General features: G+C 43.9%; 1 protein-coding gene and 1 pseudogene across 1 annotated transcript; both read right to left on the bottom strand.

Moving 5' to 3' along the window:
* Positions 1-1,572, bottom strand: part of LOC142435890 (ribosome biogenesis protein BRX1 homolog pseudogene) — a 47,409-nt pseudogene extending 45,837 nt beyond the window's left edge.
* LOC142435891 (uncharacterized) lies at positions 141-22,674 on the bottom strand. Its single transcript, XM_075539938.1, has 3 exons — positions 22,659-22,674; positions 21,726-22,505; positions 141-2,274 (listed from the first exon to the last, which is right to left on the bottom strand). The coding sequence occupies exons 1-3, from the start codon at positions 22,672-22,674 to the stop codon at positions 2,240-2,242; spliced, it is 831 nt and encodes a 276-aa protein (XP_075396053.1). The 3' UTR covers positions 141-2,239.
* Positions 22,675-25,810: the final 3,136 nt, after the last annotated feature.

Consider the following 25,810-nt stretch of genomic DNA (forward strand, 5'->3'; position numbering starts at 1 on the left):
TGTGAATTAGTCGGTGGATGGCTGCCACATGACCGCTTCACCTTTTCCCCCACTTTACTCCCGCTTTCCTTACTGCCGCTCTACCAATGTTCTGTTCCTAGCAGCACAGGGGCACCTAAAAATAATACTGATGAGCAAGCAGAGAGGCTTGCCAAACAGACTTTTATTTTCAATAATTCCATCCTGATAGAAGCGTTGTATGAATAGCACAGCATGATGATCTGCCCAGTAACCGCGTTAGTCTGGGTGCTTCAGCGAAACAAAGCCATAGCAACCATGCATAAGACAGAGTTTCATATACAGGTTAAGTGCACATCAAGAGAACATCCCAGCCCAGTGCTGCCCAAGTCCACAAGTCCAACGTTAACCCACTAACCCAGATGTCCAATACCAATCCACAAAGTCCTCCTCCATCTCACAGAACACACACTATGACGCCGACTGCAGGAGGAAAGCGGAGTCAGTGAATGTGTAAGCGTCTCAGCACTGGCAGGGGTCTCTACACGGGTGCTCCAGCACCCAGGGCTGCATTGGGGTAGATCCATGTGGCTTCTTCTTGGGGATGTCTTGCAGGAAGTGAGCCTTGCCAGCTGAAGCAGGGAATTGGCTAAGGCAGCTACATATTGGTCTGACCATTAGAAAGCAAGAGACTCGAGAACTCTAAAGGCAAGGTTCACCGAGCCATTTATCCCTCTGTCCTTCAATTAACCCCACATGTGTTTATAGGCCAGGCTGGCACAATAAACTAACTCAGTAACCTTCTCCCAGAGACCAAATTCAAAATATGCCAATTATTCCAGTAATGTGCTTGCAGCAACAATGGTCACTTCAGGATCGCATTACTCTCAGGTGTCATGTCTTCTCAGCCTCCGTCAGTCTGAAGTAGCTCCTCTGTCTCTCTGACGTTCATGGCCCTGACGTTTGTGAAGGCCAGTGATATTATAGAAACCCCCTCCAGTTTTGTTTGATGTGTATTCTGTTAGGTCAAGGTAATGCAGTTTTACCTGGAATACCAGAATTAGGATGCATTCTTACTGCATCTCATTAGGTGAGTTTTAATGGTTTGGCTTGCACTGACTGTTAACCAGAGTTGGCGGTTCAAAACCACCTAATAGTACCACAGAGGAACAGGCCGGACAACCTGTGTCTGAGAGGCCCTAGAGCCCATCGCATCCATGGGGCCCCCACAAGTGGAATCAATTTGATGACAATGAACAAGTGTTCATTTTTATCATTTGATTCAAATGGTGTTTTTAAATTAGGGTTCTCCACTATGAAGTTTTCTTCTTTTTTGCAATTGGTAACAATTTTGTCTGAAGATACTTTAAGACGGAGTAAAGTTGTGTCTCACTTTAAAGCACTAGATTTCGCATCATTGTTGTTTCTTGCTGAGTTCCCGGTACCTTGATTAGCTGGCATTCTAAGCTAAGAAAGCATTTCCTTTTCTATTTGTATATATCAGTGTGGACAAACAGATTTCTCTTTTATTCATGAATTTATTATCCATTACTCGCTTCATTGTGCTGCATCAATTGTCTTACCTTCCAGGTGGCTCCTGTGTTCTTTGGCCATGTTCACATCGTTCTTTGAGCTCACTGACTCCGTGGCATACCAAGATGTTAAAATCTCACTTCATTCCTGCTTTGACCTACCGTTGGAACCTCCAGTGATCTTGATTTCTTTAGTACGGAGAGATATTTAGAAACCAGGATTTGGCCATTAACTCTTCTCATTGCTTCGGCAATGTTGCTGCTTCCAGGTTATTTTAGTGGATGTACGCACCATCTCTCGGTGTGTGTCTTAGTTACATGTGGCAGAGTAGGCTTCATGTCGAGCTGCTAAGCACAAGGTCAGCAGTTCCACTCCACCAGCAGCTCCAGGGAGACGAAGCTGTATGCTCCAGCAAAGATTGTCAGGCTCAGAAACCCCAAGGGGCAGTTCTACTCTGTCATCTAGGGTTGCTATGAATCAGAATTAACTCGATGCTAGTGATCTGGAGTTTGTATCTATATTTGTTAAAAACTATGAAATTACATCTTTACCTCCACTTACAGCTTGACTCCACAAAGTTAATTTGAAGTCCTCCCTTTGCATATTTGTGTCTTCCTAAGAGACTTGGTTCCTTGTCCTCATACGTCATCATTCATCTGATGCTGTTGGTCCTCTGATCTGCTCAGGCATCCCTCCTTAGAGTCCTGAACTTTGCCAGATTGCCTTCTTGTCAGCTCCGATGCACTCTTTAGGCAAGCCCAGACAAGCACTGGACTGCTTTTCCTGCGGGACAGAGAGGAAGGCATTACGACTACAGGTAGACTCTGTATCTTTAAGCATTTGTAGACAACTCAGAACAGATGCATATGGTTTTTAAAATTTACCCTTACTTTATCGCAAGAAGAAGAGGCCTGGTGGCCTAATATGTTGTGTATTGGGCTGTTACCCTCAAGTCAGCCGTTTTAACCTGCCAGTCATTCTCTAGGAGCAGGTGAGGCACTGGGTTCCTGTGTAGATTTACACCCTTGGAAACCCATAGGAGCAGTTCTACTCCCTCTGGATAGTCACCATGAGTAGGAATAGACTTGATGGCTAAGGGTTTACTATAGGAGCCCTGGTAGTGCAGTGACTAAAGTGCTCGGCTCCTAAGTAGAAATACAGTGATGTTAACGCACATACGGCAGCCTGCTTTTTTATTTTTTAAAGGATTTTCAACCTAGGCAACCCTCTGGTTTCAGTTCTACAGGGTCCTAGAAGTCAGAGAAGACCCCAAGCAAGTGAGTTTAAAGGATAGGTTCCCAAACTTCTTTGGCCTACTGCCCTGTGTTCAGGAAAAAACAAACCAAAAACAGCACCCCCAAAACCAAAGCAAACAACTCCTGCCACAATAGCACACAATCCAGGATAAAGCGCAGGTGTCTGACTTTTCCAATCACTTGCAGCAGTCCAGCATCCCCAGGGGATGTACTACCTACTTCGGGAAACACAGATTTAATGCAACAAAAGGCTTGCTATCTTTCCAATGCCTTCAAGTGGCACATGCAGCAAATGCAAGCGACTGTGATGAAGAATTTGTTAGAGGTCTGTGTAGTTGGCTTTGTGTCAGGTTGTTAACCGCGTCAGCAGTTAAAGGTACCAATCTGTGGAAGAAAGATGAGGTTTTCTACTTCCTTAAAGATTTATAGGTTCAGAATCTCAAGGGTTGGTACGAGTAGCAGTTGACTCGATGGAAGTGAGTCTGGCGATTTGTTTTATTGGAGAGGTTGGCTCAACGGTTTCAAAGCAATAGCAAAATTATGTAACATTAAAATGTAAGTAGAAGTAGTCCATGAATCCTAGGTTAGTAAGCCAGTGAGCATATTTTTAAATTAAGCTTTCTGTATTAGCAAGTTATTTTGACATCATACAACTACAATAGTAAATTAGCAGCAGTGTTATTTAAAAAGGGAGGCAGACTAAATGTTGTGAAAATATCAACATTTTCAAAATACTTTACAAAGTCAGTGCACTTGTGATCCAAATTCCATCACAAATTTTCAAAGAAATGGAAAAACTAATTACCAAATTTATATGAGAGAGAAAGGAACCTAGGACAAACACACACACCCACAGACACTATTCAAATTTTTCACAAAGCTAAGTGGGTCTTTCACTCCCAGCCTTTCAAACCTACTTTATTGCCATGCTAACACGCAGCCTGGGACTGGCACAATGGCAGGAAGACCAATGGATGATAATAGACACCTCAGAAGAAGAACCACGTATATACAGACACCTCCATTTTTAAATAAAAACTACAACCTATTAAATGAGTGAGAGACAGCTTTTCAACGAATCATGCTGGAAAACTGGATCTTCACCTGCAGGAGAATGAAACAAGAGCCAAACTTCATCCCATGACCCCAAACATTACCAAAGATGACCCAGAGGTGGCCAAGAACCATATGAAGAATTGTTAAGCTCATTAGCAATGAGAGAAATACAAATGAAAGCAATGAGTTTCCATCGCACACCATCACTTTTCAAAAAATTCAATAAACTAGAAATTAAGAAGTGCTGCAGAGGATGCAGAGCAAGAGGAACGCTGTAACCCTGCTGGTGGGAGGGGGGCGCCGTGCCGGAAGCCAGCGCGACGCGTGCGGCCATCAGCACACGCAAAGCCAAGTCCCTTATGACCTGACCTAGCAATCTCTCTCCTCTCTCCAACTTCTACGAAGAAATTAAGAGGAAAACACAAACAGACATAAGTACACCCATGCTTCTTGCCGCGATTTCTGCAATAGCAAAAACAAAGAACCAACCCCCGAACCCCAGAGCCATGGCTAAACAAGTTCTGGTACATTCATACGATGGAATCTTATACATCAACAAGGAGCAGTAACACTCTTACGCACAGAAAGACATGGACAAATCTAGAGATCTTAGGCTGTCGATATTACAAATTGACATATTTAATCTCCATTGTTATATGCAAAACTAAAGGAGCAATGTGGCTTGGGCACCAAAAAACGACTTGATGCCCGCGAGGAGGCCAGCAACAGGCATGGGGAAAGGGGGAGGGGATACATAGGAGAGGGCAGGTTAAAAAAAAAAGTTTCCATTAGAGAAAATAAATGCACAAAACCCCTCCAGACTCCCCAGTCTTTAGATGTAATAAACATTGGTCTGAGTGGCTAAACAATGAACATTGAAGCGAACTTGAAGTCTTCAGTGACATACAAGTTCATTTCAAGCATATGGCGGGGTGGGGGAAAGGTAGTCAAATTACTTGAGTGTTTTATTGACCCAATTTTAACGTAATTAAAAATATTGTTTATGTATTACATGTGGCATTTAAACATACATATTGGTATAATGAAACAGGCACACAAAGCTGACTTACCAATTATTGTAGTAAGTCTGAGGTACTGTTTAGGAGTAAATTGCACCGCAGGTGCCTGTTACCTTATAGTCTTTATTTCAGAGTTTAAGTCCCGTGTGAAGTGTAGCTCATTTTGTAATGCCTAACGTGTTCCAACATCTAGTCACATCCTCCATGTGGGAAAACACATTCACTTTGGTTTCAAAATTTGAAACTTCGAGGATCTGATACTAATTTAGATCCTACTGACTTACTGGCTCATTCAGGGACAATGCTGTCATTTCTGTTAGCTTGTCTCCTCCCAAAATAGGTGGAACTGCTTTCAATAAATATTCTGGTGCCAAATCTCTGACGGGGTTGGAGAAGAGGCACCTTAGTGATGAGATCGCCCCCCAAAGGCGGTTCCTTGGGACGGGCGGTAGACGTCCGAGGTGAAGAGCGCCTGCAGCAGGCACGCATCCCGAGAGGATGTGGCAAAGCAAAGGCAGTGAAGGAGCCAGAAGGCCAAGGGAACTGATGATAAGCACTACTGACTTCACTCATGTAACGTATATGTACTAAGGGCTTGGGATGCCCTGGAGTGCTTGCTTTGTGCATACATAAATAAACATGCCTCTTTATTCCATTTTCCTACGAACCCCTGAAGCCCCTTTGACATATTCCTCACCCCTGAACAGCCTGCAGTCTAGTAAGTGAGGTTTCTGTTAACATTTATGATACAAGGTGTCTCAAACATCTCACTGCAGCTGTTTACTTTGGCGAATTTGACAAGCATTTGCCAAACTACTTTCCATAAGGTTTACATCACTCTATAATGAGAGTTGGAAAAGTAATTTCTAAATATTACTTAAAATCCCCACTCCACACAGGATCTTGTGTATTGGGAAGGCAAAGTGGAAGAAGGGTTTTGTTAACAATTTTAGACTTCCTCAGGACATTTTTTCCCTGCACATTTTCTTCTTCTTCCGAGTTGCTTAACAGGTACCAGGGAAGTGGTAATGCTTTTCTGAGAAACAGTGGCTAGTGGCTACATTTTTCTAGATGTTGACGGTACAGGACTGAACTCCAAGGGGTATGGAAATGATCTTCTTGTCCAGAGGTTGGTAAACTGTGGAGACAGAACAGCCAATCCTGTTCCACACCATTAAAAATCAAAGAGCCAAAAAGATACTTTTACAAACAAATGAAATCACAATTATCTGAACCCTATCCAAAATCCTTTACAATTTTCTGTTACTTCAGAGCCACACATGCCTACTCATAAAACGACATATGGTTTGAGAGGCGCAGTTTGCTGACTCGTTCTAGTCAAATCACTATTGGGTTGTTGGCCTGTTTATTGCCTATTAACTATATCCCAAACCATCGAGTCAATTCCAAGTCATAGTGGCCCTGTGTAGAGTAGGATACAACTGGTCCTCTGGGTTCATGAGATGTCAACTCGCTACAGTAGACAGCCTCAGCTTCCTGGATGGAGTGGCTGCTGGTGTCAAATGGCTAACCTAACGGGCAGCTGCCCAACTCAGTCATCATGCCGTCAATTGTTCAGCGACTGGTACATGAGAGGCATTCAGCTTAAAGCTCCCGGGACTTTGCAAAAGCAGGTGATCATTTCATAACAAACGCTTCCCTGAGAGATTACGTGGCTGAGAGAAACCCATTTTGAGGTTATGGAAGAAATTACAGATTGCTCTTAAGTGATCTTCAATAAATAAATGATGAAGTCTGACATTTACACCTGTGCCTATGTATCTTCATTTTTCCCTCTAGAGAAAACACTGGAGAACATAGCAGTTTGGGGGAAAGTAATTAAGGAACTCAGAAGTAACACCGGAATATAAAGGTCCTCAGGCCGGATTACTGTTGGAGTTGGGGAGCAGACAGTAGGGAAGGTGTGCAGTGGGAGTCTGTCATTCTTCGTAGCAGAAGCTCCCCTCTCAGCTAGGAAGGTGCAGACAAAGCCTACTGAAGAGAGGGGAGATGCAGACCATAATTAATTCTCATGGTTAGTGCAATTTCAACTAGCTAATAACAGACAAGGCAGTTCAAGAACACTAACACTTTGAGCCATAGGCAATCAAAACGGAGGGCTCATTCTGCTCAAGTCATAATACAGGTTATAGATTATAATGTTGCTGGGAAGCAACTATTTGCATACCCTAAAAGGTATAGCTTCTGCTTAGAATATTTCAAGAGAACTGCTATAGAATTCTGAACATTAAACAGAATTACCAGAGGTAAATCTCATGGAGCTAGAAAGAAATGATTCTACAATCATGGTTTTACAATTATATATTTGGATGATTATCACATCAGTTTAATTTGGCTATCTTGGCAAAAACTGAAAATGGAAGAGTGGCGCAGTATTTTATAATACTACAGGTCAGCAGAGTCTCTATTCAGACCCTATGGAAACATGTATTCCTTTCTCATCAAATGATACCTCTCTCTTATTCATAGATTTAGATACATAAAGTAATATATACGCAAATAAGACACAATGATCACAGAGAGGGTTTGTAAGCATTGATGCTAACTTGTGGGCACACATTGATTTTAAGTGTATCTTTTACTTTAAATAGCTTTGATTTTCTGTCTAGAAGACAAAAGGGAACATTAATAGGTGTCACTTACTGAGTTTTCCTAGTTGAATGTTAGCGCTTTTAAGAACAAGTCAAAATTCATCACTTTCCACTTTGGAAGATTAAAGGAACCAAGATGCTAAAGAATGTCAGGAATATATTTTGTGCAGCCAGACTTTAAGAGGAACTGAACAGAGACCATACATGCCATTTGACTTTAAAGTAGAAGTCTGTTGGTCTATAATGTAATCCAATTAGGATCTGTCCAACTTGAAATCTGTAACAGAGAAGATATGAAATATGTTTCCTGTATCTATTTACCATAAATAAAATAGAACTTCATCACTGCAGTTCAGCAGTCCCTATCTGCTCAATGGGTTTTCTAGATGGCTTACATAGCAGTTTCTGAAGCTTAGGGTATAATTTGCTGAGAGATTTATATCTGTTCCTAGCTGGTCGTAAGGGCGAGAAAGAAGATAGGCTTCTAATGTCAATGCTGAAGTTGAAGCATGAAGGAAAAACTGCTCAGCACTCTTCTTGGTCCAAGGTATAGGAGTCTAGCTCCGGGGTTTTTGATTTTAGGTTTGGATTTCAAAGCAACTTTCCGAGCACAGGATAAATCGAGAACAACGTAACTGACATCATTTGAAGGTATCTTTAAATTTGTTCCTGTACGAAATCTGTGGGAAACAATGAGGGCAAAATGGAACAATTAAAGTTCCTGAAATGGAAAACACAATGTATTAATTCTGGAAGCACAGTGTGAGACTTGATCAAGATCAAAGGTGAGTAGGGAGTTATATTCGAAGGGTTTGCAGTCTTACTGATAGTGTTTGACTGGACTGTGTCCTAGTTCTGTAATTAGACTTTAGCAAGCCTAGAAAAATACTTACATTTTCTTGTTTTGTTGGTGTGCTTCCAGCATTGATAACCAGTAGCTTAAGACATTCCGGTTATAGGTCAGGTCCGAGGCCTTATTGCAGATCCAGGGAAAATTACTTTTTGAATAATACATGGCCCAACCTTCAAATGTTAATAGGTTAGGAGGAGTTCAACTCTGAGCATTTACACATTCCAAGTAACCAGACTATACATGATTTTTACTTTCTCTTAAATGACTCCAAAAATACAATTTCAAAAAGTGTCCACATACACCCACAGCAGTAAGTTCAGACACATTCACTTTTTTTTACGTTTGTCTTTTTTTTCTTTTTTTTACATTTTATTAGGGGCTCATACAACTCTTATCACAATCCACACATATACATACATCAATTGTATAAAGCACATCGGTACATTCTTTGCCCTAATCATTTTCAAAGCATTTGCTCTCCACTTAAGCCCTCTGCATTAGGTCCTCTTTTTTTCCCCCTCCCTCCCCGCTCCCCCCTCCCTCAGGAGCCCTTGATAATCCACAGATTGTTATTTTGTCATATCTTGCCCTATCCGGAGTCTCCCTCCCCCCCTTCTCTGCTGTCCATCTCCCAGGGAGGAGGTCACATGTGGATTACATTCACTTTTTAAAGAGGATAAGCCATGGATTTTTCTTTGACAATTTAAAAGATTATTATAATATGTAGAAAATGTTATGCCCTCAACCTTCCTCATGCCGCGACCCTTTCATACAGTTCCACATTGTGGTGACCCCCAACCACAAAATTATTTCCGTTACTACTTCATCACTGTTATTTTGCTACTGTTATGAATTGGGCGACCCCTGTGAAAGGGCCGTTTGACCCCCCAAAGGGGTCACAACCCACAGGTTGAGGACCGTCGTGTTAGGGAATATATATTTCCTGTATGTCTGAAAAAAGACATTCAATATATTGTGCGGAATTTTTCCTTCTTCTCTCATAGCAGCAGCATAATTGAAAAAAAAAAAACCTGAGTATGATAACTCAATGCAAATGCAATCTCATGTTAGAAGTAAGCTGCCTTAGCGACGAAATCAGATACCAGAGCTTTTCTACAACAGGATTAAGCAGCGCTGCGAATTACCTAGAATCAATTCTCATGGGACACTGTTGGAAACATCATGATACTGAATTGAGAAAACACTTTTCTTATGGAAAAATCACGTCCGAGCTGGCCAGTTATGTTATCCAAGATAAGTTTGGTGATTATCCTGTAAATTAACATCGATTTTTGTATAGACTCCAATATTGCCGATCTCTGAGAAATCATCCTGGTCTCCAGAAGGGCCAGTTGCAGAGGTATGGCACATACCTTCTGGTGCAGAGGCTGTCTGAGGACACGAATGGCCGAGTTTACCACACCACGATGAAGACTAGCTTAAACACAGCAGAAGACAAAAACTTCCCCCAAACCCCAGAGACTAAAAACTACGTATTTATTGTTACTGGCGAACCCACAAGGTGGCACTAAAGAGAAAAATGACTAAAGTGAATATACAAGGAAGACTTACATAATAAATCCTATACTGAGAATTAACCAATTTTATGAACGGGTCAACTTTTATTTAATAATTCACAAATCGTCTCCTTCAGGTGCATTGCTTTTCCCCTCCCACAAACTGTTGAGAGGAAAAATGCTTCATTTTATGACACAGTTGGTTATTTTTCAAGAGTCAGCAGTTTGCATTTTCTGTGGATCCCTTTTGCAGGGACGACTTTGTACAGATATAAACTGGTCAACTGTTTGGCATATAAATGATGATCATTGCACTTTTACGTTTTGTATAGTCCCCAGCACTTAGTTTCTTAATATAAAAGGCAATCAGTGTAACAACATATTATATGAGCTGGGGGCCTTTCAAACATTCCTGGGAAAATTCCATTATTTCTCAAGTCCATTTTTTCATGAACTTTTTGAAGATCCTTTTAGTGAGATTTTTAATATTTGTAATAATACCCCATAGCCAAAAGTCTAAATGTTCGAGTTTCAGGAATATTTCTGCATTCCCAAATTCCTACTTTCTTTTTAAGCCATTGAAAAGTGCCTTCTGGGTGTGTGGAAATGTTCTCAGAAAACAATGTGTGTCTCAAACAAATTTGGTGTAGTCTTAGTATCCAATCCTGAGACTGAAGATGGGTTCTGAATTAGGGTATCATGAGCTGAAAGGAAGAGTTTCCCTTTACTGACTATGCACAAGCTTTACTGACTATGCGCAAAGAGATGGAGTGAACCAGAAGCTGCTCTTCAGTTCCGAGGGAAGGAACTATGCTATTTGCACACAGACCTAAAACTTGAAGAGGGAAAAAACACAATAATTCATTCCTGTGTTAGGCTGAGTTGTCTAGAGAAACAAAACCAGTGACACTCAGATATTTATAAAAAGAACTTTCTATCAAGATAAAATTATATATTAAGAAATCATTCCAGCCCAGTCCAACCAACGTCCGTGGTCCTCTTCAGACTCTGGTAGCCCAAGACTGATGACACCGAAAAGTGAAGCGGGACGCAGGGACATCAGCCTGTGAACACTGGGATCCAAGGTCGACGGAAGCAAGGTGGGGCGCCAACAGTTCTCTGGAGAACCACAGGGTGCTGCCCTTGGTGGCAGGCAGAGTCCCAGCAAGGAGGCCAGTCAAGGGCAAGAGAGGGAGTTCTTCCTGCCTCGCTTGCAAAAGGCCATACCCTAATGAGGCATCCTCAGGCTGTGACCTGAGGGATAGGTTGGACTCCACCTCTGCACCTTCACACAGACATAGTGGACTGACATCTAAGTACAACTCCTTTGCCTAGTATCCCGGTAGGAATTTAGTGTAGTTGACAATGTGATTTAAATTTTTAGCATTATTTTGCATGTTCATCATGAACTATTTTCTAGCAGAAAGTCTGCTTCTGACACAGACATTAAAATGTCCTTGACCAGGAAGCTGACTATGCAAGAACAGGGTTTAATATTACAATATTAAAAATAAGACACCGTGTGCCAAAATCAGCTTTTAAAAAAATCACACCTAGGCATATGACTTCCATGTTAGCTGTATTTTAATACTACACTAATTCACCATATTTTTGTCAATTTATCCACAATGATCATCTGATAGCTAGATTTAATATTCTACTTAGTATAGTTATATTTATATATCAAATAAGGGGCTGTGATGATTTTTTTCTCTTAATGTAAAGAGATGGGATAAATTACTGTAAGAAAGATTAACATTTACAGATTAGAGTACGTGGAGGCACTAAAGCAGGATGTGTTTCACCTTTATGTGCGTTTACACTCAGTATGTCTTTTATGCAGATACTGACTGTGGTTTGAAAGTGGTGAGGCGCCGTTCAAATCGTGTAAATTTGATCTGTCAAACCATCTTGGGTCAAAGGGGAATATTTTTAATGCATCCACAAGTTAAGATTTGTAAAGCACATAAACTGCTTGTTCTGCAGTATGAAAATAAGCTATCGTCAACTCTTTCAACTACTTAGTTCTCAATCCAGGATGGATAATGCTGTGCTTTCTATAATCATTATTTTATAAAATTATAATTATTCTGCGGAGGGTCACACTACACTATTCTCTATTTATTCACTTCACGTAACAAACACCCAGGTAGCACTTCTGTACGCTAGTAAGAGTAGAGCTCAGAGCTGTCTGGTTCTGCCCTACACTCCTAGTTCAGTGTCTCACCAACTTCATAAGTTATATAAAGAGTTTCAGCTATGCACTCAGACTTGTTACAGTTGCTTACCTTTCTGAGAACAGGATAGCATTATGGTTACCTGTAGAAGTTACAGAACAACATGACCTGATTTGGAATCTGAGCATTGCCACAGCTGTTGATTGAAAAGGGCTCTCACAAAGGTATGTTGCAGTTCTAACCCTTGCTAGGTATGACGGTAGCTTTTTAGCACATAGGATTCTTGCAGACGCCCTCGGTTGGCATGAGGTCATCCTGGAGCAGCGTGGGTTCTAATCCTGTGTGGCTGGTGTTCTCGTAAAAGAGGAGCAGCACGGACTTAGGGCAGCCATGTGAGGATGCATCTGACAACCCGTGAATTTTTCAATTTTAAAAATGTTAATTTTTTTAAAAATTTTGAAAACTCATGAAACAATATTTATTGTAAATTAGGTGCGTGTTTAATTTTCAGATCACTAACTTTGTATTCAACAATTTAAACTACTAATCAAAGTCCCAATAGTTCACCCTTCATCCACTCGATTTCTCTTCTCCCTCTTGTGGACCGCCTTATTCCATTTCACCTAATGAAACACCTGTTAACAGCCTAGCCCATTGCTTTGTCTTTCCTCCATGGCCTCCCAAATTCCAAAGCCTGTTCCCTTTAGCATGGAAGTCCTCGTCTTGGTTTCCCCCCTCGTTATAAGAGTGGTCTCATATCACACTTCTCCGTCTGTGACGGCTAATTTCATGCATCATCATATTCTCTAGTTCCATATGCCAGGACATGATTTGTGGTTTGGTGTTGGTAGTTTTAGTGATGCATACTATTCTATTGTGTGTTTGTGTCAGTTTCTTTATCCGTTCTTCTACACTTAGGTTTTTTCCATCTTCTTGTTCCAGCTTACAGTGTTGCATTGAACATGGATGTGCTTATGTCTGCTCCTGGTACGGCTCTTACTTCTTTATGATTTACACCCAGCAGCGAGATTACCAGGTCCTATGGAATTTTTATTCTCAGCTTGATTTCTTACCGATGACTTTATGGCTCTGGGTTTTACTTTTAGGTCTTTGATCCATCTTAAGTATGTTTCTGTTCATGGGGTGACAAGTCTTGTTTCATTCTTCTACAAAATGGAAATCTAATTTATCTAATGCCATTTGATGGTTTTAGGACCTTTTTTGAAGATAAATTTTCTTTAGGTGGAAGGATTTATTTCTGGCATCTCTATTTGGTTCAACTAGTCTATGTACCAGTGTCATTGTGCCAGTACCAGGACGTTTTCGATAATGTGGCTGTACAATGGGTTGTGAGGTCCAGAAGGGCGAAGCCTCCTCCTTTGCTTTTCTTAAGTATTTTTTATTTTTATACCTCCTGGGTATCTTTCCTTACCACATGAAGTTAGTAGTGTCTTCTTCATGTCGTTAAAGAACGCATGTGGAGTCCGGATCTGAATTGCAATTGTATTCATAAATATTCTTTAAGTGGTTCTCTTTCGGCTTCTTGTAGAAGCATAGTTTCGCTGTACACGTCCTAGGTTTTTCTGGTGAGGCTTATCCTTTATTCCTAAGTACGTCTCATTGTTTGTGTGGATATTGTAACTAGTATTGTTTACTTGATTCCTTTTTCTCATATTCTTCCCGTATTGCTCTCATTAGCACACAGGGATCAGATTATGTGTATGTTAATCTTGTATCCTGCCACGTTGCTGAGTCTCCTCAGATTGTTTCTAACAATTTTCTGAATGTTTGGGGGATTTTCTATGTATAAAATCATATAATCTTCAAGTAGTGAGACTTTGACTTCTTCCTTGCCAATCCACATTCTTTGATTTCCTTTGACTGTCCAATAGCTCTGGCTAATCATTCCAGCACAAGGTTGAATAATAAGAGTGATGAGTCTCTGTCCGATTCCCACTCACTAGGCGGGGATCTTTGCCGCTTTCCTACATTGACGAAGAGAGTGGCCTTTGGTTTATAATCTATGGCCTTAATTGTGTTGAGAAATTTCCCATCTAATTCCCATTTTGTTGATTGTTTTCATCAGGAATAAGGGGTGGATGTTGTCAAATGCCTTTTCTGCATCAAACGATATGACCATATGGTTCTTAACAAAAGATCTTAAGAGTAGCAGTTCGCAACCTGTGGGTCCTGACCTTTTTGGGGATCAAAGGGCCCTTTCAAAGGGGTTGCCTGGTTCGTAACAGTATCAACATTACAGCCATGAAGTAGCAACAGAAATAATTATGTGGTTGGGAGGGGGTCACATGTGAGGGACTGTATTAAAAGGTCGTAGCCTTAGGAAGGTTGAGAACCACTGTCTTAGAGACTTGGAGTGGGGGGGAAGGGCTATGGCCTGGTCTACACATTGAATTAGACTTCTAGCTTCTAGAATTATGGCATAACATTTCTGTACTAATATGTTAACCACAGTTTATGATGTGATCTGAGCCTTAGAAACCTAAGACAGTCACCAACTAATTAAATTAGTTTAGGCACATTAATTTCTTTCAGTCTCATTTTTTTCAAATAGGGATCATGGTAGCAATGATCCTGTTGGGGTCATTTTCACGATAAATGAGATATTCTAAAGTCGCTCAACAACCATAGGGCACGTGGCAAGTTCTCGGTGTTGTTAGTTGCGGAGCTGGTTCTGACACACAGGGACTGCATGTACAGCAATGCCGCACCACCTCACAGCATTGCTCTGTTTCACATTAGTGCTGCGGCTGGGGCGCCGCTTTATCTGAGGTTCTTCCCATTGTCTTGCTGCCTCTCTAGTTTACACTGAAGTTCGAAGTTACCATTGATCGGGTCTCTCCTGATACCATGTCCAATGTGCGTCAGGTGACATTTCACCATGCTTGCCTCTAGGGAGCCTTCTGGCTGCACTTCTTCCAGGACCGGTGTGCTTCTTCTTATAGGCCACAGTATGATCTTCACCAAGACCGCAATCAAAGGTAACAATTTTCCTTCGGTTTTCTTTATTCATTGACCACAAGGGACTGAAAATACCATGGCTGTGGTCAGGCTCCCCTTAGTCATCAAAGAGGAACCCGCCTTTTGAACACCTTTCATAGGTCTTTTGCAACAGCTATTCCCAGTTCGGTATGTCGTTTGGCTCCCTGCCTGCTGCTTCCGTGGACATTGACGGTGCACTCAGTTAAAATGAGATCGTTGGCACTCCCATACTGCTCTCTTTATCATGGTGTTGCTTATGCTGCGAGGGCCTGTGTTTTCTTGATGCCGAAGGGAAATCCACATTGAAGGCTGCGTTCTTTGTTAGTCATCAGTACGTGCTTTCAATCTTCTTTACTTTTAACCAGCTAGGGTACATGATCTGCACATAGCAGGCTGTTAACGTGCCTTCCTGTAATCCTGAGTTCAGTTTCTCAGGTTACTGGCTGAGCACACAGATGGAGTAAGGATGATGAAAGCATACAGCCCTTCCAGTAACTTAGTCCTGATTTTAAACGATGCGCTATCCTCTTGTTCTGGTACAGCCTCTTTGTCTGCACACAGGCTCAATAGGAGCAATATGAAGTCTTTTGGAATTTCCATTCTTCGCAAAGTTATCCATAATTTGTTATGATCCACACAGTTGAATGCCTTTGTGTAATCAATAAAACACAGGTTGACTTCTTATTTGTATTTTCTGCTTTTCTGTAAGCTCCATCTGCCATCAGCCATAATATCCATCATTCTCCACCTTTCTCTAAATCTAGCTTGAATCTCTGGCAGTTGTCTGTCAATGTACTGCTATGCCCACTTAAGGATATTTCCAGTGAAAGCTTACTTGTACTAATATATTGGTGGATAGTTGCCAGAGTGAGCCGAATTACCTTTCTTGGGAACTGGCACAGATGTGAGTCTTTCCCAGTCAGTGGAGCAGGTGTCTGTCTTTCCCATTTCTTGCTGTAGGTGAATGTGTGCTTACAGTATTATCTGTTTGACAAAACAGCTCAATTGCTATCTGTTAACTGCACAATTCCCAGAGCCTTGTTTTCGCTGATGCCTTCAGTGTAACTTGGACTTCTTTTTTCAGTACTGTCAGTTCTTGATCAGCTGTTCTCTCCTGGCGTGAACTGAACATTGGTTGATCAGTTTTTTTGGCTCTCGATTCCTTCCTTATTATTTTGTTACTTTGTTTTGTTGAATTTTTGTCCATTCAATCTTTCAACATTGCAGTTGGAGGCCTGAAATGTTCTTTCAGCTTGAGAAAGTCCTCGATAAACCTTTACCATTACCTAATTCTTATATAATTAATTCTTGTCATAGTTATGTATTTGAACAACTTAAGTTCATGACAAAAATATGTTGGTATCTTATAGTTTTCCTTTCTTCAGCTAGTAGACTAGTTAGTTCAGACTAGTTCAACATAATGTATCCCTAGAAAATGACCCAATTTCTGTTCTGTGTGTAAAATCTGGTGCCTATTATGCTTGCAAGCTTTATAAATATATAAGATTTCCACAATACATACTTTGCCTTTTTATAGAGTTTGCCTCCTGAGCTTATAAAACAAAGAACCCAGAGCAAACACTGAAGTTTTACGTTGTCATTGATCCAGTGTCAGAGTGGAACTGAGCTCCACAGTGCTTCATCAATGTTTTTTTGGGGGGATGGTGGTGGTGGAGGGGGTAGTATACATTAACAGGCCTTTCTTCTGCTATGCCTCTGGAGGATTCGCTGTCAGTGATTTGGTTAGCAGCTGTATCTGTAACTGCACTACCCAGGGACTATAGCCAACTGTGTGTGTTACTGAGTTGATTCCAACTCATAGTGATCCTGTAAGCCAGAGCAGAACTGCCCGATAGGGCTTGCTAGGCCGGATGCATTACTGGAGCAGATTCCTAGGTCTTTTCTTCTGTGGTGTTACTGGATGGGTTTGAACCAAAGAGCTTGCTGTTAGCAGTGAAGCATTTAATTGTTGTGCCACCAGGCCTCCTTGATTAGGACCCCCCCAACACCCCACCTTGGTGGAAACATAACTTTCCAGAGATCCCAGTTATCTCTTCTGTGCGTATAGTTTTCAATGCTTGATTGGGAAATACCCTGGATATTTGGTCAGATTTTTCCTTACATTTCCCATCTATTTTCTGCTTAGACTTAACCTTGTTTTGATGTAAGAATAATCAGAAGACTTTCAATAATTCTATAGCAATGCTAGTGGGGGTGGGGTAATGACAGCTTGAAAGTTATTTGAAAAGTTCAAACCTACCTTCTGCTCCACAAAAGACCTGGCAATCAGATTTGCTTCCCCAGAGATTATAGCTTAGGGACCCCGACCACGTGTTCTACTTGGCTCCATGGAGTTGCTTTGACTTGACTTGAGATTGATTCAATGGCCTACAACAAGTAAATATATTAATGCATTAAGGGATTAAGGGACAATTCCATAGTTTCACCAATGTTTATGTGAGGAACAAAAGACAATGACATTTAGATGTAATTTCTATTCACATAGATCTTTAAAAACAAACAGAAGTCAGACAACTCCCAGTTAAATCAAAGGCCTTATCTATAGTGACAAACTACTCACATCATGGACATTTCCATGTTTCCATATTAGGGCTAATTTTAACCAATTCTCTTTCCATCCTCAAGATGGTGAGGAACGTTCTACCCACCAGGGTCGTTCTTGTGGAAATCCCTCACCACTGCTGACAGGTGCAGTGGCGCCACATGTGAAATCAACAAGTTGTGCAATATGAAAAGATTAATAAACCAGACAATAATATGAATTTTTCCAAAATAAAAATTTCATCACAATTTCACAAAAGGCAGTTCATTTTGATCATTTACAGGGACAAGGTGAAGTATAAATTTAATTAAAAACAACTTCTCTTTGGACTCATGAATATTAAATATTCAGACTGTTTCCATTTTTACAAGTCAACTAGGGCCACAAAATTGACTTCACGGAAAAATCATAATATTATTCAAACAAATTTGTGTTTTCATTTTTCTGTTGTCACATGGCGGTAACCAGCTTCTCCATATTCATGTCAGCATGGTCCCCAATTGCGTGTGGTCTGCAGGAACTCAGCCCTCACAGCACACGCATCGACCCTGTTTGACTGCCAGTTTGGGGAAGGTTTGATCCTTCCTCTCTGCTCCACTACTCCATTACATAGATGGCTTAAAGAACAGAGATTGTCTTGAAGTTAGTTGTGGAGGTTAGGAGTTCAAATCCAGGGTATTGGAAGAACCATGCTCCCTCAGCTCTAGAGCAAGATCTTTCCTTTCCTCTTCCAGTTTCCGCAGGCTCTGGGCGCTTCTCAGTGACTGGGCTTTGAAATGCATCTTTACATGGTGGCCCTCTTCCTCGAGTGACTTTATCCTCTCGCCTGCTCTCCTCTTTTAGAAACCGTCTCTCAGATGGAATCAGAGTCCTCTCTCATTCCTAAGTGACAAACCTCATTTCCAAACAGGGTCACATTTCGATACAAGGATGAGGGCTTCCACCTTTTCTTTTGAGGGGGCACAATTCAATCCATATCATATTTGCTATTAAACATTTTATAGTGTCTCTTTACCCATTAAAAAGGTAAAAATTAAACATTTCTCAATGGAGATAATTGAGAAATCTATTGAAAGCAGAGAGGGTAATATATCAGTTTCTAAGTCTTTCATAAAAGTTAAGAACTAGTAGCGTTTGCCTAGTCCCACTTCTCCACAGTCAGTCACCCCCAAAACTGAGCTCATTCAGTCACTGGACTTAGGTTGTGTAAGCAGCTGGGGCTGACTCGGGCTCTATCTAGCTCTTTCTCCTGAGCAACAGCTGCTTCTGGATGAGAAGCAGTAATCGCACTTGAAGGGGCCGAGAATCCAAGGGCACTTAAATTGCACCTCACCATACAAACCAGTTTCCAAAGGAGAGCAAAAAGAGCTCAGGTGTAAACAATTAAAGCATAAAGTCTCTGCTCTGAAGCCAGCACATTCACGAAAGGCAGTTCATTTTGATCATTTACAGGGACAAGGTGAAGTATAAATTTAATTAAAAATAACTTCTCTTTGGACTCATGAATATTAAATATTCAGACTGTTTCCATTTTTACAAGTCAACTAGGGCCACAAAATTGACTTCACTGGAAAAATCATAATATTATTCAAACAAATAAATGTGTTTCTGAGAAAAAACATCATGTACTTGGAAAGCTCGATATTTCCCTAGGGAAATGCATGGCTCCAGAACTGGCCCAGTCAAAAGTGTCTTTATCCCAGTGGCTCACAACACAGAAGGCCCATAACACCAATATTCCTTGGTAGAAATATCAGGGTATTATTTCTTGATATTTTTGTTGGACACACAATCTAACAGAAACACAGGATAGAAATAGCAGGTTCTAAGAAGATATTACTATTTTTCCAAAGACCCTGCTTCTGAGGGTGAGGGTGCTAAAACACTTTCAGAAAACACAACACCATAAAATCAAACAAAACCTCACTTGGATGCTTTTATAACATTGATATGAAAGGCAGAAATATCCATACACTTGACCTTGATAGTCAATTTATTGAGTGAGGCTACATTTGGGGAATCAGTGCATTAAGAGGTCATGTCCAGTCTACTTGAATTTCAAAAAAATCATTTATTAATTCAGTCACATTTAGTAAAGCCTTTACTAATTGGTACATATATATTCTTTATCTCAAAATATCTGAGAGTTTCCTTGTTGTAGCACTGAAAAGAACATGAACACATTGAAAAGGCATAAAGAACGGAAATGTGCCCCATCTTTTCATGACGACTAGCAATACTGAGTGTGTAAACTTCTTCATTAGGTGGCGGCTGTCAGACCCCAGCGAATGGTTCCAGACCTTTCTGATCATCAACGTGTGATGAATCCATGGACTTCAGATCAATAACCTGAATTGGCAGATTAAAACCTGAGGTCAGGTGATCTGAGAAGGGTCCCACCATTCCGTTCCCCTGCTGTGTGATGCTATGAAAGCAAAATAGGTAACGCTGCGCCTTGCTTCTTCCAATGCATTTAGCCAGATACATATGGGCAGCAAGAGCACAGCGATGTAAAAACAGAGCAGAAAAAAGTAACTTGAACAGAATGTGGCATTTTCCCTTGGTTTTGCTAACGGCCCACATACAACATGCTTTTAAAAAGCCACCCTAGAACATTTTCTCTTCATCATTTTCAAGCAGCTTAAATGGACATTTAGAATGTATAGCACTGGGCATGTATTCCATCTGGGAAAAATGGAAAAGAGATTTAGCACGATGGGCTGCATTTCTATAATTGTTGTTAGGACAAAGTTGATGTGTACTTGATCTCTTGTCTTTTGGTCATATTTTAAGGTCATCGTACCTTTTCAGCTCTGCAGTAGCACTACATGTTGCTTTTTGTAAGGAAAATAATTTTGAACATAATCAGTACACTTTATATTTAATTATAAATATCGATTCATTTTAAATGCCTTGAGGATTTGAAGACTTGAAAGACACATATAAGAGGAATTCTCTCATTCTCTTTATATTGTGAAAACTATTTTTATGGACTCTAAAGCCAGTAACACTTCGCTTTATTAAACACCAGTCCCCTGCCTCCTGGATGTTAATTTTATTGGGGCTGTCCTCTGAATATTCTTCCAATTCGAGCTATTCCTGCACAGCCCATGCACACTCATAGAAACTCTGCACCACCGTTCAGAACTTCCCCGTGCAGACATGTGTCCACAGCCAGCCAACGCCGCTCCGTGCCTTGATAAATATTGGCCTATTATAACCATTCTTAACAAAGTTTATTTCCAAACACATTTTTGTAACAATCTTCAAGATAACACCGAAAAACTGCACAAGAGTCATCTTGACTGGGTGAAGCGGGGAAAAAATGCCGACCAATTATAGCATTGCTTTGTTTACTCCTCCAGCAAGTCTGAAGTATTGGGGCTCTGAACCCTGTTGTTCTGTCTCAAGTATACGGTCCTGGATGTTATGTTTAGGTATTATGTTTTTATCATTTCTCAACTCTAAAGATACGGGAGGGAAATTCTCTCTCTAGCTTGTACAGCCAGAGGACTCCAATGCTTCCTTGCTAACCACAATTTAGTACTGCACACCTGCACACATCATACTGTATAATATATGTCGACAGTCTATGGAGAATTTATCTCAATTTACATACAGCTCTCCAAATCCTCTGGTGAGCCTGATGTGAAATCTGAGACAGGCCAAATCTCCCCAACAGGATCTTCTTTTCCTCCAGGGGGTTCACCTCCGAAGGCAATACAGATCCTTGGACAGCGCGGTGGGGCTCGAGATTCCGGGAGAGGAGTGGCTGCGGGGCTTGTTTCGCTGAAGATTTACAATGTAGTTCTTGCAGGCGGCTCAGCAACCCCCTCTGTGGCCGTGGGTGTCTGCTGTGACAGAGCGGGGAAAAGCTCTCTAATCTCCCGTGCCTGCCTCTGCCTTTCAGCCGCTCCCCTCTCCTGCCTTCCCTGCCGCCCAGCGCTCTCGCCTCCTTTGCCTTTCTAGGGGAGGGGGGGATGTTCGGGTGGGGTGGGGGTGGGGTAATAGGTGTTCAGTCCCTGAAGGCAGCTAGAGTAGCTTTGGCAATATAGACCCGAGCCTGTGTGCGCGCGCACACACACACACACACACACACACACACACGCACACACACACACACACTCACTCACTCCAGCTCTCCCCACGGGGATACCAAGCCAGCCCGAAGCTCCAGCTACCTGCAGGGGGTGGCCCGGCCGGGCGCTCAGCGCTTACTCGCCATCTGCGGAGGGCAGAGCCACATCCAAACCAGGGAGGGCGGTTGGCTGTCCGGTTGGCAAGCTGGAGACGTTGGCCGCCACCGCGGCTTAAAGTGTCCAGGGTGGCGAAGAAGGAGTCTCCAGGGCAGATTCCCGGAAGGGCTCCGAAGCTCCCGGACTTCCTCCGGCGGCGGCGCTCCAGTCGGTCCCTCCTGGCCATCCTCTCGGGCCCTTCTGCGGGGTGCTGGTCTGGGGCGCCCCGGGGCCGCCGCCGCCGCCGCCAGCGCAGCCCACCCGGAGGAGCACTGAACGCCCCGGCGACACCGGAGTGGGGGGCGAAAGCGGGAGCCCTAACTTCCCCCCCGCGGGACCCTCGCTCGGCGTCCGCCTCGCAGTGGCTCGCAGCCCGGGGCCGGCGGACGGGCTCCCGCGGAGAGCGCGGCGCAGGGGAGGGCCCGGCGGGAGCGGCGGCCGCGCAGGGGGCGCCCGGACCCCGCCCAGGAAGTAGCGCGCCGGCGGCCGGCGGCGGCGCCTTCCAAGTTGGGCGCGTCCGCGAGCCCGCCCCGGGCGGCCCGGCCCGGGGGGGGGAGGCGGGGCTCCCGGGGGCAGTCGGGGCGGCCCGCGCCCCGGGCCGGCGCCCGTCCTGCGAGAGCGCGGGCCGGAGGCTCCCGGCTGCCAGGCGGCGTCGCGCCGCGGGCCCGCGTGCGCTGCCGGATGCCCGCGCCGGAGGGGGCTCGGGGCGCCCGCCCGCGGGGGGTGCTGGGGAGGGCGGGGGAGGAGGCGGAGGAGGCGGCGTGATGGCCCTGGACGGCGAGCGGGGGGAGCAGGAGGAGGAGAAGGAAAAGAAGAAGAAGAAAAAGAAGAGGAGGAAGAAGAAGAGGGCAGAGGAGGGGGCCGCGGAGAGCCGCTCACCTTCGCAGGCCACCATGGGGGAGGCCGCCGCCGCCGCGCCCCGGCCGGGCGGCAGGGGGCCCTCGGACCCGTGGGCGGACTCGGTGGGCGTGCGACCCCGCACCACGGAGCGCCACATCACGGTGCACAAACGGCTCGTGGTGGCCTTCGCCGTGTCCCTCGTGGCGCTGCTCGCCGTCACCATGCTCGCCGTGCTGCTCAGCTTGCGGTTCGACGAGTGCGGCGCGCCCGGCGCCGACGGCGGCCCCGCGGGCTCCCCCGCGCGTGACCGCAACGCCAGCCTCCCGGGAGCCGCCCCGCGCAACCACCCCGCGGGCGAGGGCTCGGCGCCGTCCGAAGCGGCCGGCCAGGCGACGCCGGCGACCCCGTCCGCCCGGCCACCATCGGAGGAGGAGCGCGAGCCGCGGCGCCCCTGGACCCAGTTGCGCTTGTCGGGCCACCTCAAGCCGCTGCACTACAATCTGATGCTCACCGCCTTCATGGAGAACTTCACCTTCGCCGGCGAGGTGAACGTGGAGATAGCGTGCCGGAACGCCACCCGCTACGTCGTGCTGCACGCCTCCCGGGTGGCCGTCGAGAAGGTGCAGGTGGCCGAGGACCGCGTGGCTGGGGCCGTGCCCGTGGCCGGCTTTTTCCTCTACCCACAGACCCAGGTCTTGGTGGTGGTGCTGAACCGGACCTTGGACGCCCAGAGGAATTACAACCTGAAGATCATCTACAATGCCCTCATTGAAAACGAGCTCCTGGGCTTCTTCCGCAGCTCCTATGTGCTACACGGGGAGAGAAGGTAGGGAGGGGCGGGGCCCCGCGGCGCGGGACCCTCAGGACCCTCTGGGCTGCCTGCCACCCACCCCCCAGACTCGGTCCCATTCCCTCTGGGAAGCAAGGGGTGGCGGCGTAAAGTCACCAGCCCAAACCCTCTACTCCCCAAAGCCCAAAGCCCGTCCCCAAAGCCCGTCTGCTCCGCAAACTCACTCACTCACTCAGTGCCAAACAGGGAATTCCGCCCCCCTTGCATAGTTGGGACCTTCTCCTGGGGTAAGCTTGCTGGGCCTTAGAATAGATTCCCACTCCCAGTGCTGCTGCTTTTCTAAGGGGTATGTGTAATTTGAGCGATGCCAGATTGACAGTAAAAGGCTAACAAGTTATCCTCTAAAGAAAATGACTGAGCGCTTAAGGCCAACATAGCAGAGCCTCTCCGTTAAGGTATTGGCAAATTCCTCTTACCAGGTCCACCCTGTCTGACTCTTCGTCCCCTGGCAAACGCTTGGCAGAAGATGGGCTTTGGCTGCGTAAAGTTTTCTAAAAGTAGAACGTCAAGTTCACAGCCCTGCCTAGTACAGCTCAAGGCCGGAGAGGCTGGAGGGGTGGTTGGCATGGTACACGCTGCCAAGAGTGCCCCGCCGCCGGGAGCTGCAGTTTGAGGATCAAGGCATGGTCATTCCAGTGGCTTTTCCTAGAGTTATTGCCCCTGGAGATGTCTCTAGTGGTGAAGGGGGAGAAAACACGGCTAGTTAGTCTTCAAAGCCGAGTGCCTTTGATGCCTTTTAGATTGGTCAGTATTCTACTTATTAGTGCCTTAAAAAACTTTCCTTCACTTGTTTAGAGTTTGTGCTTAAGAATCCAACAGAACAGGTGCGAATTGCACCAGTTCCTCCAAAACTTTATGGTTTGGTGAAGTTGTTTAATTTAGCTAAGCCAATATTTCTGAACCTGATGACCTCTATCTAAGTTCTATCAACCCCACAGCAGCCCTGTAGGATAGGAGCTGATATCCCGAGTTTGACAGATGGGAAAAGGGGAGCATCGGGAAGTCAGGTATCTTGACTGTGATTACATGATGAACCGACAAAGCAGGGATTTGAGTTCAGGCAGCAAGGCTTGGTAGAGCCCATATATATCCCCTGACTTGGGAATAATAACAATAATAAATCCATAATGATACCATACTCTCACAGTATTGCATCAGGTGCCCATGACTCATTCACTTCCAGAGACTCAAGTCTGACTCACAGAGACCCTGCAGGACAGAGTAGACGGAGTAGAACTGCTCCTGTGAGTTCATGAGTTCATGAGACTGTAACTGTGTACCAGAGTAGAAAGCCCTGTCTGTCTGTCTCCTCAGAGCACTGATTCGAACCGTTGACCTAGTGTTTAGCAGACCAATGAGTGAGTACCATGCCACCAGGGCTCCTAGGTGCCTATGAGTAAATGTGTTAAACAACACTCGACCACGTGCGGGGAATATAATCTACCATAAATAAGTGTCTGGTAGTACGAGGTTCTTAGGTATATTTTAATGAAAGAATAAGATTCTTGCTCTTCCCCTGACTCATTGCGTTTAAAGCAAATGATTACTTAAATGACTAGAACAGGTGAGAGTTAAAAAATAACAAAGTAGTAGAAACATAACAAACTTAAAAATGCAAACAACTTGATTAAAGGTGTGCTGGAAATGACTGATGGGAGATCCCCAGTGATTCTCACAACGGCAAAAACGAAGGCTCAGCAGTCCAGCGCACTTGGGATCCCCAGGCTTGTCAGTGAAGAGCTGAGTTTGAACTCTGGTTTTCTGATCCCTAGACCTGAGCTTATGGTGCCTGGAAACTCTCAAGAGAAACTGCTAGTCTCTCAGAGACGGGAACTTCACCAAAGTTCTGTTTTATGAGGTCACGTTATATAAATAAAATACCGAAATGCCTCAATAGTTGCATGATAGTTAAGGTCTCCCATAAATTAGTCACTTGATAAATCGTAGCATTAGGTATGGATAATTTAAACCCCTTTCCATCATTTTCCCATATATTATAAAGAATATAGATTAACCATTAAAAACCCCACTATCATCAAATATGGGGAAAGGCATAGAAGGTATATCTTCATATGCTGAGAAAAAAGCTTATTATATCAAAATATCAATACTGTAAATTGCACATCACTACTGATAAATCTTGCTGCGGTAAAATAAATACCTCCAACTAATGCTGGTTTTTGAGCCATGCCAAAATATATTTGGTGGAACTGAGTTTGTTTTGGTCAGTGCTTTCAAATTAACAGGACTCCTAAAAAGACCAGATGTTTCTGCTTGACCCATAACTGATTTCTTATACCCCTGGTACATATTTGCATTTCAATGCACTCCTTCAGTTCTC

The sequence above is a fragment of the Tenrec ecaudatus genome (assembly GCF_050624435.1).
Source record: "Tenrec ecaudatus isolate mTenEca1 chromosome 6 unlocalized genomic scaffold, mTenEca1.hap1 SUPER_6_unloc_1, whole genome shotgun sequence".
In the NCBI taxonomy this organism is placed as follows: Eukaryota; Metazoa; Chordata; class Mammalia; order Afrosoricida; family Tenrecidae; genus Tenrec; species Tenrec ecaudatus.